Below are 12,582 nucleotides of genomic sequence, written 5' to 3'. Positions count from 1 at the left end.
TTTATAAGCTCTTCTCCAGACTCTCTGTTGGCTGCAACAAGTCCAAATTTGCTGGGCAGCTTTCTCTTTGTTTTGATTAGTTCTAAGTTTTCATGGGTCTTGCTTTGTAGTTAATCTTTTCATTATGCATTCATGAGGTTTTCCAGATTTTTTCACTTAACATTTCAAGTCTAGGTTGGGTTTTTGATTATCTGATATGGGTTTTAGAATGACTTGATTTGTTAAGTTTTTCCTGAATTAATAGTTTTAATAAATAAAATCTTGATTTATCAAAAAAAAATCTATTATTTGATTATAAGGGTCTATTTGGATAGGGTGAGGGAAGTGTAAGTAATGAAAAGGTGAAAAAAGATAAGGAAGGGGAAGAGTAAGTAGGGTTATAATAAAAAAATCTCATGTTTGGGAAATGGTGAATTGATAAAAAAGTAAGGAGAGGTAATGTATCTTTATGTTGGGAAAGAGGTGAATGAGGAATAAATTTAAGAGAATGAATAAATAAAAATATTCATAATTCTCAATCTCTCCCTTCTTATCTCTCCTTACACCTCAAATTGAGGTGTAAGAAAAATTGAGATTTCAGGAGTAAGGCTTACCCTTGCTTACCCTTGCTTACTCTTACCCCCCATTAACTTACCTCTCTTACCAAACTACTAGGGTAAAATAATTACTTATGGCTTCTTACCTTTGATTACTCCTCTTTCACTCTCACCCAAACAGACCCTAAAATCCTCCCATTTTTTTAAGTAATTGGTCCAGCTTCTAAATCTAAGTAGTCTATCATGTTTTCACATTGTGGGCAGAGACACACTAATACAGTTCTTGTAGGTCAAGAATGAGTACCTGAGGGACATGATTGCTGCTGCAAATGAAACAGGGGCCATAGAATTGAATTGGGAAGCTGAGACAGGAAGAAGTGAATACCACCAAATATTAAGTAAGATTGCCTGATTGGTGTGCAAGTGGCGCAGGCCATCTCCATGAACTTCTTTAGACACTTCCCTCCAGTGACCATGTACACAATATCACACCCAACTTGAACAATCAACTGCTGAGGCAGTACAATCCATGGCCCCAGTTTTGGCCCAAAAGCATGTCTACCAAGGTCGATGTAGCGATCAATGCAGAGTCCCAGGAACACGGGTTAATTACCGTAGAAGTGTGCCGTGAGAACGAATATACGAAAAAAGGGTCGATAATCCAAATTTTACCGAAACAGGGTGGGGAGAAAATGAAGACGCTAGTCAAGATAGCGTTTTAGAGTGGGGCGCTATCAAGGATAGCGTGCAGAGAGCAGCAAGCCCGGAAGCTAGTCAAAGAAGCATCCCGCCAGCTGCTGCACGCTAACAACAGAAGCGTCCAACTGCAGACCAACCCAGAAACAGAGCGTCCAACTGCAGACCAACCCAGAAATAGAGCGTCCAACTGCAGACCAACCCAGAATGCCACTAACACAAGCGTCCAGCACCAGACCAACTCCAGAACGCCGCTAACACAAGCGTCCAGCAGTCCATTCACGTCACACCAACTCCAGTACGCTAGTAACACAAGCGTCCAAATGTAGGACGCTACCAACACAAGCGTCCAGTAGATTCTCTGCACCAACCAGCCCCGTCACCTGCGTGTTGGTCATGCAGCTGGACGCAGAGATTCTCTGCAGCAACTAGCCCCGTCACCTGCGTGTTGGTCATGCAGCCCCGTCGCCTGTGTCACGTGCCCGTGGCGTCCCGTCAAGGTAGAATGAACATCAAGACGCTTCTCAAACTAGCTTCCCAAGCTCCCACTCAATTCTGATTTAAACACCAACTGCCTCTCTCGTCTCTCTCATTCGTCCCTCTCTTTTACTCCCTTTCTTCTCCCATGTTCAAGCTGCTTCTCCCTTCTCACGGAACTGCTTGTTGAAGCAGGTGGTGGAGGTGTTCGATAGACGAAGAAATTTTGTTGTGCTTGTATCCCTGGTATCCCTGGTACGTATTTTAGTTTTTTAAGGAAATAAATATATATTATATTTAAATATTTGAGTGTTTATATTTATTTAAATATGCATGCATTATTTAAATATTTGAGTGTTTATATTTGTTTAAATATGCATGCATTTATACGTAGTTGTTGAGTAATATTTTACAAATGTTAGGTGGTATTGTTATATATTAGAAGAAAAATGAGTGATTTATTATTAATATTTTGAAATGAATTTTTTTGAATAATATATATTTAATTTTTATAATTTTTAACTAGTTTATAGATAATCTTAAAAATTAAAGGAAATATTTTTAACAATATATATATATATATATATATATATATATATATATATATATATATATATATATATATATATAATAGTATAATATTTTGATAAATGATGAAATTTATTAAAAATATAAAATTTTATATAAAAGAATAAATGAATAGGAAAATTCTTTTATAATATATTATATAAAAGAATGAAATGAAATAGATAAGATAATAGTATATTCTTAATAAAAAGTTTAATTATGAAAGAAAATAAATTTAATGTAAATTAAAAATTTAAGGATAATAGGAAAAGTTAATTTAATCTAAATAGTGGTTTAATTGAAAAAAAAATTTAGTACTAGGTTAAGATTCCAAAGGAATATATATATATATATATATATATATATATATATATATATATATATATATATATATATATATACTTTGAAAATTTGTAAAAGTTAGTGAAAAAAGAGAAAAATAATAGGAAATTTAGTTTATAATATATTATATTAAAGAATAAAATAAAAGAGATAATATAATATTATATTCTTAATATAATTAAAAAAATTAATAAATACCATAAATAGCCGAAATAAAGTTTATATTAATTAAAACATAATATATATATTTTTTAAAATATAGTAGTTGAATATGTAGATTAGAAATATTTAATGTTAAAATTATAGAAAGAAGAAAAAATTTCAAGCAAAATAGTGTTTATAATATTTTATAATAAATAATGTAGAGAATATATAATATAAATGAATATTATTAAGTTGATAGTTCAAACAAAAATAAAAAAATAAAAGAAATTAAAATAATTGAATATTTATGGTTAACCTAATCGATTATGAGAATTCAGAAAATCAAAAAATAATTAAATGAATCGAACCAGAAAACCAAATTGGTTCGATTCATTTATTATTTTTTTTCAACACATTTAGTTGAATATATGAGGTGAACCGGACAGTTTATCCGAGTACTTATAGAATTTCTTAGGTGAACCGAATCAAACCGCAGCAGCATTAGGTTTGATTTTTTAAAAAAATTTTAGATTTGAATTAAAAATTTAATAGGTTTGGCCAAAATAAAGAACCAAACTGCATATTTATTTGAATTCCTTTTTTTTTAAAACAAAGTTAGGCAATACTATTAATTATAATTTTTCTTATGTGTCATTCAAATAACTAGGATTCTTATTTAATCAGAAAAATGTCAATTCCATCGTTTGCTACCTTATATTTTGATGGAGAAATTATTATTGATGGTGAAGGTTGCGACTATTGTGGGGGTTCATCAACAGTCATTACCATTGGTAGACGCATGGATTTTGGTACTTTAGGTATGAAAATAGTAATGCAATTGATCTTGAAGCTGGGTGTGAATTTATATCGAATATCTTTTTCAGACAACCCATTGAAGGAGATGGTTCAGTAAAATGGGACTGTATGGGTTTGACTAACGATGATGATGTAAATATTATGTTTAATTTTATTGATGAAATTGGAGGTATGTCATCGATAGAATTATATATTGATATTTTTCGACCGGATGCATCTAGAAATGTTGTTGATGAAGCGGGACCATCAAATGTTGGTACTACTGATGAGGTAGTTGTTCGCTATCAATCGTCTGAACTTGATAGTAGTACGTTTGAGGATAAAGTTTTAGGGGTTATCAATGAATCTGAAGATATTTGTGAACGTCGATGGGTGTACGATTCAAACGAATCATACTTTTCTAATAGTCATTATTGCCCCAATAATGGTGTCGATGAAGAGGATTCTGATGAATAATGGATTGATAGTGATGAGGCAGACTTCAATCAGGATGTTGAGCATGATAATGAGGTAGTAGTCAACTTGCCTTCATACTATAACACTCATGTTGCAAACCCAATAATGCCTATTGTCCATCCTCCACCTTACTGTGAATTAGATTTTTCATTGCTAACAGTTGATCCATGGTCAAAACCGCAATATAGTTCAATGTGGGATCCATCGAATGAGTTTGAAGTTGGAATGACATTTACGTCTAGAGAGGCTGTCCAAAGAGCTGCCAAAGAATATCATTTACTTAGGCACCATGACTTTTCTTATGATGAGACAAAGAGCAAAATGTATACTATACGGTGCAAATATAGAAACAACAATTGTAAGTGGAGAATGCGTGCGTCTCGTCGGGAAGGATCTGATATATGGAAAATTACTCGATATAACGGACCCCATACATGTGTTAATCCATCAATCTCACAAGATCATAGGCAATTGGATAGCAAATTTATATCTGATTTCATCCTAGCAATTGTACGAGAACAGCCAAATGTGAAGATATCTGCGTTACAAGCAGAAATCAAAGATAAGGTTGGATATATGCCGAGTTATCGGAAGATGTGGAAGGCTAGACACGATGCAGTTGTTAAGATATTTGGTGGTTGGGAGGAATCTTTTACAAGATTGCGTCAATTCATGCTTGCGTTGTGCAAACACAACCTCGATTCTTCGTTCTTGATTGAAGATGACCCTCTGTTTGTTAATAATAAATTAAAACCTGAGAATCGGGTTTTCGATAGGATGTTTTGGGCATTCAAACAAACAATTGAAGGTTTCAAGCACTGTCGGCCAGTTATTTTTATAGACTCCACATTTTTATATGGAAAGTACAAAGGGTGTTTATTTTGTGCTACGGGACTGGACGGCAATAACCATATTTTTCCTATTGCATGGGCAATAGTTGATTGTGAAAATACAAGGAACTGGGATTGGTTCATGTCTTGTTTACGGGTGTTTGTGACTGATCGTTCTGATATTTGTGTTATATCAGACAGACATATTGCCATTAAAAAAGCAATGCAGCAAGATTGGTGGCAGCCTCCTAATGGACATCATCGATACTGCTTAAGACACGTACTGAGCAATTATAACACGAAGTTTAAAAATCCTGACATGAAAGAAGCTCTCCGAAAGGCAGGTTAGTTTTTGCCAAAGAATATTATTTTTGCAAGCATTAATTGCATTTTCAATGTTATATAATACAAAAATGTCAATTTTTTTTAACAGCTCACCAAATTCAGAAAAAGAAATTTTATGATGCCATGGACACAATCAAGAGCGAGCATCCAGATACGTTTGAATGGGCTAGAAATATACCATTGGAGAAATGGACACGTTCTCATGATGGAGGAAAAAGGCATGGCTCCATGACAACCAATACCGTTGAGTCAGTTAATGGAATGCTTAAGGGGATTCGTGCACTACCAATAACTATAATGGTAGAGAAAATATTTTTCCAATGTGTCCAATATTTTGACACACGCCGCACGACCTTCCGCGAACAATTGCAGTTGAGCTTCAACTTAACACCGGCATGTCGTCAAATTTTGAATGAAAATTTGAATGAAGCAAACTCACTTAATGTTCGATTATTTAATCGCGATTGTGGTGAATTTGAAGTTTGGAAGGATAGAACTGGGGACAACCATATCGTCAAACTTTATGAGAGGACATGCACATGCGAGAAGTTTCAAGAGATACGTATTCCATGTTCTCATGTCATAGCAGCATGCCAATCAATGTCAATTAATTATGAGCAATACGTTTCAAATTATTATACATTGGAACGAACGCTTAAGTGCCATGAGTGGCAGTTTCATGCACTTCGACATAATGATGATTGGCCAACAGATAATGATCCAATCCTTGTACCTGACCCAAATCGGAAAAGGTCTAAAGGAAGACCAACTTCTTCAAGGAAGACGAATGAAATGGATTGGATGTTGATTCAAAAGAGAGGGGATCCGTCTAAAATCCATTGAAGGACACTATTTTCAAATACTTTGTATTATTATCATAAATTGTTGGACACAGTTTTCATTATTATGTTTTCATTTTATGTGTATTATTACCCCCCTGTTGTTAAGTTACGTACTTTTCAGTTTATCTTAAATTATTGCATTATTTAATATAATTACTGCATTATGATTTATTTCGTATATATTTATTTATGCTCTCTTTTGTTTATGACTTAGATAAAATAATGGCTCGTATAATGCGCACTCCGAAAAGAATTGTCGCTAACAACAATGGCAAGAGTACATGGTTTAATTAGGAATTTGATTAATCTACCTATGGAAGTAACACCATCAACTACAGGAGATTACCTACTCTGCATTGTTAAGCATATGATAAGGGTGAATGGGCTAATTCAACAAATCATATGGGAAGGAGAGCTATTAACAGATAAACCTAGATATTTGGCTTTAAAGTCAGCTTTTAGTTGTGTCCAGGATAAAGGCATACTTGACAGTGTATGGCGAAAATTAGAAGCTAACCGTAACCCATCATATTTACTACTTCTTAAAGGATTTGTCAAAGAATATGCTAATTGGGTCGCTACAAGGACAATGTGTCGGGCGAGTGGTATAAAAATGCATGATAGGAAGAAACATACTCTGGTAAAGCCCTGTTTACCTAAAATCGACTACACATTGGAGAAAGATATTTATGACGAGCTAATTAGATCATGTCCTGTAAATCAAATAGTCAGACTGACCTAATTAGTTGATGTAGTAAACAATGTTGATGTGGTAAACAATGATGTACTTTTATCTTTGCATTGACTATGTAATGTAGACTTATTAATTAATGCATTGAATGAGAAATTTTTATTTATACCATTTTATACGTGTATTAAATATTTTTTTTACCATTCATGTTTTATTTACTGTATAAGGAAAATATGTGCATTGTTTTACCTGTCACAAATACAAAATGAAAATGTATATTCAATATAATGAATAGGTATGGCTAATCAACAAACAAGAAGATATTACATTGTGCCAGGTCCAATTGATCCAAAGCTTCTACGACTCCAGTCACAACACCGTTCTGAAGGGATTTGGACTGGTACAATGGAGCATGAGGTGCTTACGTGTAGAAGGCAGGGGAACATATTGCATGCTGACATTGATGACCGAATTGTTCCTCATCTCCACGATTCTGGATTTATTGGAATTGCTAGATTAGGATTTTTTCCCCTTGACTGGCACCTTATTAGTGCCTTTGTAGAGCAATGGCGACCGGAAACTCATACATTTATGATGCCAATTGGGGAGTGCACAATCAGTCTTCAAGATGTTGGAATTATCACCGGATTGCCAATACATGGTTCTGCAGTAACTAGAATGTCACGAGCCGAATGGCCAGAAGTTTGTGAGCTCTTGTTGGGAGCTAGACCACCTCCAGAAATGATTCGAGGACATACATTAAAATTATCATGGCTAACTGATGAGTTTGGAACTATTCCACATGAAGCTGATGATTTAACAGTGTTATGGCATGCAAGAGCATTCATATTACGACTCATCGGTTCGATATTTCCCGACAAGACAAACTCACGTGTGAACTTGATGTTCCTACCCCTATTAGAAGACTTGAGGCAAGCTGCGACATACAGTTGGGGTGGAGCTTGCTTAGCCTTCCTTTATCGTGAGCTTTGTCGTGTTGCAGTTACTGAAGCAAAGGAGATTTCAGGACCCCTGTTCATATTGCAAATCTGGGCTTGGGAGAGATTTAAAATAATCTCTCCATCAATAAGAGATCCATCGGCACCTCATGATGCACCCCTAGGTGCTAGGTATGTAACTAAATTTATATTTTTTTCCATTAAACAATCAAATACTTGATTTTTATTGCATTATATTTTAAATTTTCTTATCAACTAACAGGTGGAGTAGAGCTCGACAAATCACTGAAGTTACAACCCATGTACTACAACAAATTCGATACAATCTTGATCGAATGCGACCTAAAGATGTAAATCAAAATTCTCAAAATCTGACTTAAAATAGTGTTTTGCAAATTTAATACTTCATGTTTTGCTCATTTTCACTTGCAGATTACATGGGAACCATATAGTGAGGAATTGTTGGATGAGCTGCCCGACATGTGCATACAGGGTCGTCCCATATGGAAGGCAGTGGTGCCATTAATTTGCTTCCATATTATTGAATGGCACCAGCCTGATAGAGTGATGAGGCAGTTTGGTTTGGCCCAACCTATTCCACGACGACCGATGCAAACAGATGAGTTACATGAGATTACTCTCCGATTTAGTGAGAGTAATTGGGCGCAGCACCATGCGACGTACATTAATCGTTGGAATAGGCGAGAACATTACATTGTTCAAGGGCAAGAAATGGCACAACCACTCCACCATCATTCTGAATATATGGAGTGGTATCGTCGAGTTGCAAGACGTTGGATCTCAATAAGTGGAGCTGCCATTGGTTGTGTGGTAATCATTTACAATACATATTTTTTCATTATTAAATACTTAGTAATAATAATTTTTAATTACAGTGTTTAACACAAACTGTAACATAATACATGGACTTCATATTTTTACAGGAGGATGCAATTGAGGATTGTTTGCTAAAATTACAGAACCCATCAACAGAAAATGTGGCTGAAGTTAAACGTACATTAAGAAAAATGATGATTGCTCTAGAGGAAGAAAGTCGGCTTTGCCAAATGCCACCTCCTCAATCCGCACCTCAAGCAACAACCTTTAATGATGAATTAGAAGAGGACCAACCCATCAACCAGCCTGAGCCCTCACATAGAGCAGCACGACGCCGATCACGTCCTACTCGAAGTCGTCAACATCCAGTGCGTCCAGCCTCTCCTCCCGATGATGCTTTGCCCCCACCTGTCGCATTCCACCCTTACTGCATCACATCAGCGCCTGATCATTCTGATCCTATTCCCTCGGCTCCTGCACTATCTGACCCTGCTCATTACACTGGTTGGATGGCTACCCCATCAATGCCTGGCCCATCAGCACCATGGATGTCATATCAAACTCAAATGCAAAACAGAAGCACATTCGACTTTACTGAGAGTCAACAGCCGCAAACACCATTCAGCGGCTTATTTGCTCCATTTGGCAGACCATCAAGCATTGGGCCATCACAGTATACGTCAGGTCAATTTAGTGGATATGGGTCAGAACAATACTTTGCACCATATCATTCTGGTGCCTTAGGCCATATTCCATCTGCTGCGGGTCTATTTGGATACCATGAACAAAGTGCTGTGCATTATATTGCAGGGGGGGAATCATCGGGACAACATCAAGGGCAAGCTACCCAACCCAAAGATGCACAAGGTCATCCAGCAGAACATCAAGAAGGGGGAGAACATCGAGTTCTTCGACCGAGACGACATATACGAAGACCTGGTTGTGGCACATGACTGATTTAAATATTTGTTATCATTTATATATTAATTATGAAAACTTCTCTCAAGTTATTTCTCGCTTTAAGTCAATTGCTACAATATGTTAATGACAATTTTTATATTTTTTGCACAATTAAATTTCCTACAAATTTTTAGTAACTTAATTTGGCACTAACTGAAAATCAATTACAGTATTTAAATTTTATATTATTATACATGCTAACACATAATAAATAATAATTTCATTTCTTTTAAAATTTAAATTTATTAATTGCTATTAACAAAATAAATTATTCTAATTATAATAAGAATAAAATTTAATATTAAAGCAACGAATTTCACTTAATTTCTTATAAATTTCAATTTTAATTTTTTTAACTTGTATTAATTATTACAAATTTTTATATGAGTACGGCCTCAGGATGCTAAATACTTTCCATTCAATTGTACAACATTTAATTTATTTAAATCTATAAAATTAATTATTCTTTTAGTAATTACAATTTAAATTTTTATTCAAAAATTTTAGTTCAAATAATATTTTTATTTTATAAAACTCACATATTTTTTTAAAAGATTATAGTATATATTTTTTTTATTTTTTTCACATAAAATTTTTAGTAATTTGAAATTACACAATACCCTTTTATATTTAACATTTAATTTCCTTAAATATATAAAAATAATTATCTACACTTTAATAAAAATTATACTACATATTTTTTGTTAATTTAATACAATTACAATTTTACACTTTAATATTTTAAATTTATAAAACTATTATATTTAAAAAAAAAGTTATTTTTTTTTGGCAAAATGTTTTGTGAAATTCCCTACTTATAGTAGCGTTTTCACACTTTAATATTTCAAATTTATAAAACTATTATATTAAAAAAAAAGTTATTTTTTGGCAGAAATGCTGTGTGAAAACGCTACTCATAGTAGCGTTTTCACACTTTAATATTTTAAATTTATAAAACTGTTATATTAAAAAAAAAATTTTTTGTGGCAGAAATGTTTTGTGAAAATCGCTACTAATAGTAGCGTTTTAGTAGCAAAACGCTATTATTAGTAGCATTTTTATACTAAAATGCTATTATTACTCGCGTTTTTAGATTAAAACACTATTTTGTTTTGGAACGCTATTTCTAATAGCGTTTTGGACATTAAAACGCTACTAATAATAGCGTTTTTGCGCTCTGACTTTTCCTCGCCCCTTTCTGGTAAATTTTACGCATCACACCCATTTTTTAGTAATTTTAGTTTCCAATTCACCCTTGTACGGTCAATTTCCCCAGGAACACATTCGTGCAGCTGTATTATTTGCCACATTGCGTTCAAGGTCATGCACCAAAATAACACCAGAACGACTGTTCCTGGACCCCTGAGAAAGGAAAAAAGGAAAAAGAAAATAACATATATAGTTTTTTTAGTAGTTTCAGTGTCTTGTTTTAATTATGCAGATATTCTTGGTTGGGTTGAGTTAAGTTGCAGTTGCGGTAGATATGCACCAGCCTAAGTAAGCCTTGGCATAGGGAAGACTCTACACCTATCATGGCTGTGACAGTTTGGCTCTGCAAGCGGGATCACCTTCCAAAAGCTGATTTCTATGTTTTTCTTGCAGCAGCCCTTATTTTTTATTTCATAAGGATGATCTCGTATAGGAGCTCATTGGGAGTCACCATCCCAACGAACTCTTGCCTCCCGTAACCATAACAGCAAAGTGCTTCGCTGTGAGTTCTTTCTGTTGTTTCATGGATGGAGTAACTAACTAGAAAACTATGTTTATTGTGTCAAACAAACATGTACATTATCAGCAGCAATCAAGAGAGTTAAAGACACAAATTCTAGTAGCCTTAGCAAATCAGTCTACTACTTATTAACCATATACATTTACACTTGTCTTCTGTTGAACATTTTTTTTGATAATCAATTTTCTGTTGAACATTAATTTCGGTTTCTTTATCAAATTCTCAGTTTAGTAATGCACCAGCCTAAGTAAATCATGACTGAGAACGTACACCTGCCCCTATATATGCAATGACTGTGCCAACGTGAAAATTTGAGCACCACCATTTGGCTTGGAGAAAGGGACCTTCCTCCACCCATTTGCCACTGTACTGATCTTGCTACCCAATCGACTGCGAGGGTTCATTGATCATCATATTTGCGTATATGGACTTTTCTTGTAATAGTGAGCATATAATTAGTTCTTAAAAAAAATAAAGTATAAAATTAGTGCGGTATGGTTTTCGCGCTTCACATCACATGTTCCTTTCCTTCAAATCTGGAAAAAGGGCTGTTCGTAACACAGTGCATTTGTGTATATGAACTGTTCTTTTACATATTTTCGAATTAAATTTTTTGTAATAAAACTAAATTTCTTTGTAATAATTTTAAGGATATACATCTTTTATATTAATTCCATGAATTGAAGATTAATATTTTATAACAAAATTATATTTTAATTAACAAGTAAGAGCATTGAAAATTTAGATAAATTATAAATACAAAGGTTTAATACATAGTTTACCAATTATCAAACATAATCAAATTTATTAGTTAAATATTATTTATGTCAAATTTAATATCTAACTAGTAAATTATAATTCAATTAATAAAAAAATTTATAGAATTAGATTAAGAAATTATTTTCTAAATTAATAAGCTATTTAATAATAAATTCATAACGAAAATTACATGATATATACGTATTTATATAAGATTGGAATAAATATATAAATTTATCATATAAATAATTTGCAAGTTATCATTTTATTTTATATGATTTAACACTAATATATCTCTAATATTATATTTAAACATTTCGTATATGTAATTAAATACATAAAAATTAGCGTACGTTTGCCATTCACTAATTAAATGATTGCTTAATATAAAGGAATAATAACCATTCAGTGCTTATATTCAGTTCAAGAGAAGCCCTCTCACTTAAGAAGTCCCATCTTTTAATCCCAACGATTACTGAGTTGCGAAGCTGCATACAGATGAATGTTTATAGACAATATCATTCATGGTACCTAAGTTATCAGAATTTCTCCATATTAAGAGACCAAATAACTAAACAAAAAATAAAAGACAGATC

At 33.5% G+C, this 12,582-nt stretch overlaps 1 protein-coding gene and 1 pseudogene across 1 annotated transcript; one reads left to right on the top strand and one right to left on the bottom strand.

Annotated features, from left to right (window-relative positions):
* Positions 1-785: 785 nt before the first annotated feature.
* Positions 786-12,512, bottom strand: LOC131175249 (lysine histidine transporter-like 6; annotated as a pseudogene).
* On the top strand, positions 8,141-9,534 carry LOC110670333 (uncharacterized). Its single transcript, XM_058140009.1, has 2 exons — positions 8,141-8,532; positions 8,646-9,534. Exons 1-2 carry the CDS (start codon positions 8,182-8,184, stop codon positions 9,489-9,491), a joined length of 1,197 nt encoding a protein of 398 aa, XP_057995992.1. The 5' UTR covers positions 8,141-8,181; the 3' UTR covers positions 9,492-9,534.
* Positions 12,513-12,582: the final 70 nt, after the last annotated feature.

Source organism: Hevea brasiliensis, chromosome 17 (assembly GCF_030052815.1).
Source record: "Hevea brasiliensis isolate MT/VB/25A 57/8 chromosome 17, ASM3005281v1, whole genome shotgun sequence".
NCBI lineage: Eukaryota > Viridiplantae > Streptophyta > Magnoliopsida > Malpighiales > Euphorbiaceae > Hevea > Hevea brasiliensis.
Note: the sequence above shows the minus strand (reverse complement) of the source record. Positions and strands in the feature narration are given on the sequence as shown.

Excerpts from the sequence above, each read along its gene's own strand:
- LOC110670333 (XM_058140009.1), top strand. The coding sequence starts at position 8,182 with ATGTGCATACAGGGTCGTCCCATATGGAAGGCAGTGGTGCCATTAATT. Across the intron at positions 8,533-8,645 it reads GAGCTGCCATTGGTTGTGTG|GAGGATGCAATTGAGGATTG; the intron begins GTAATCATTTAC and ends ATATTTTTACAG.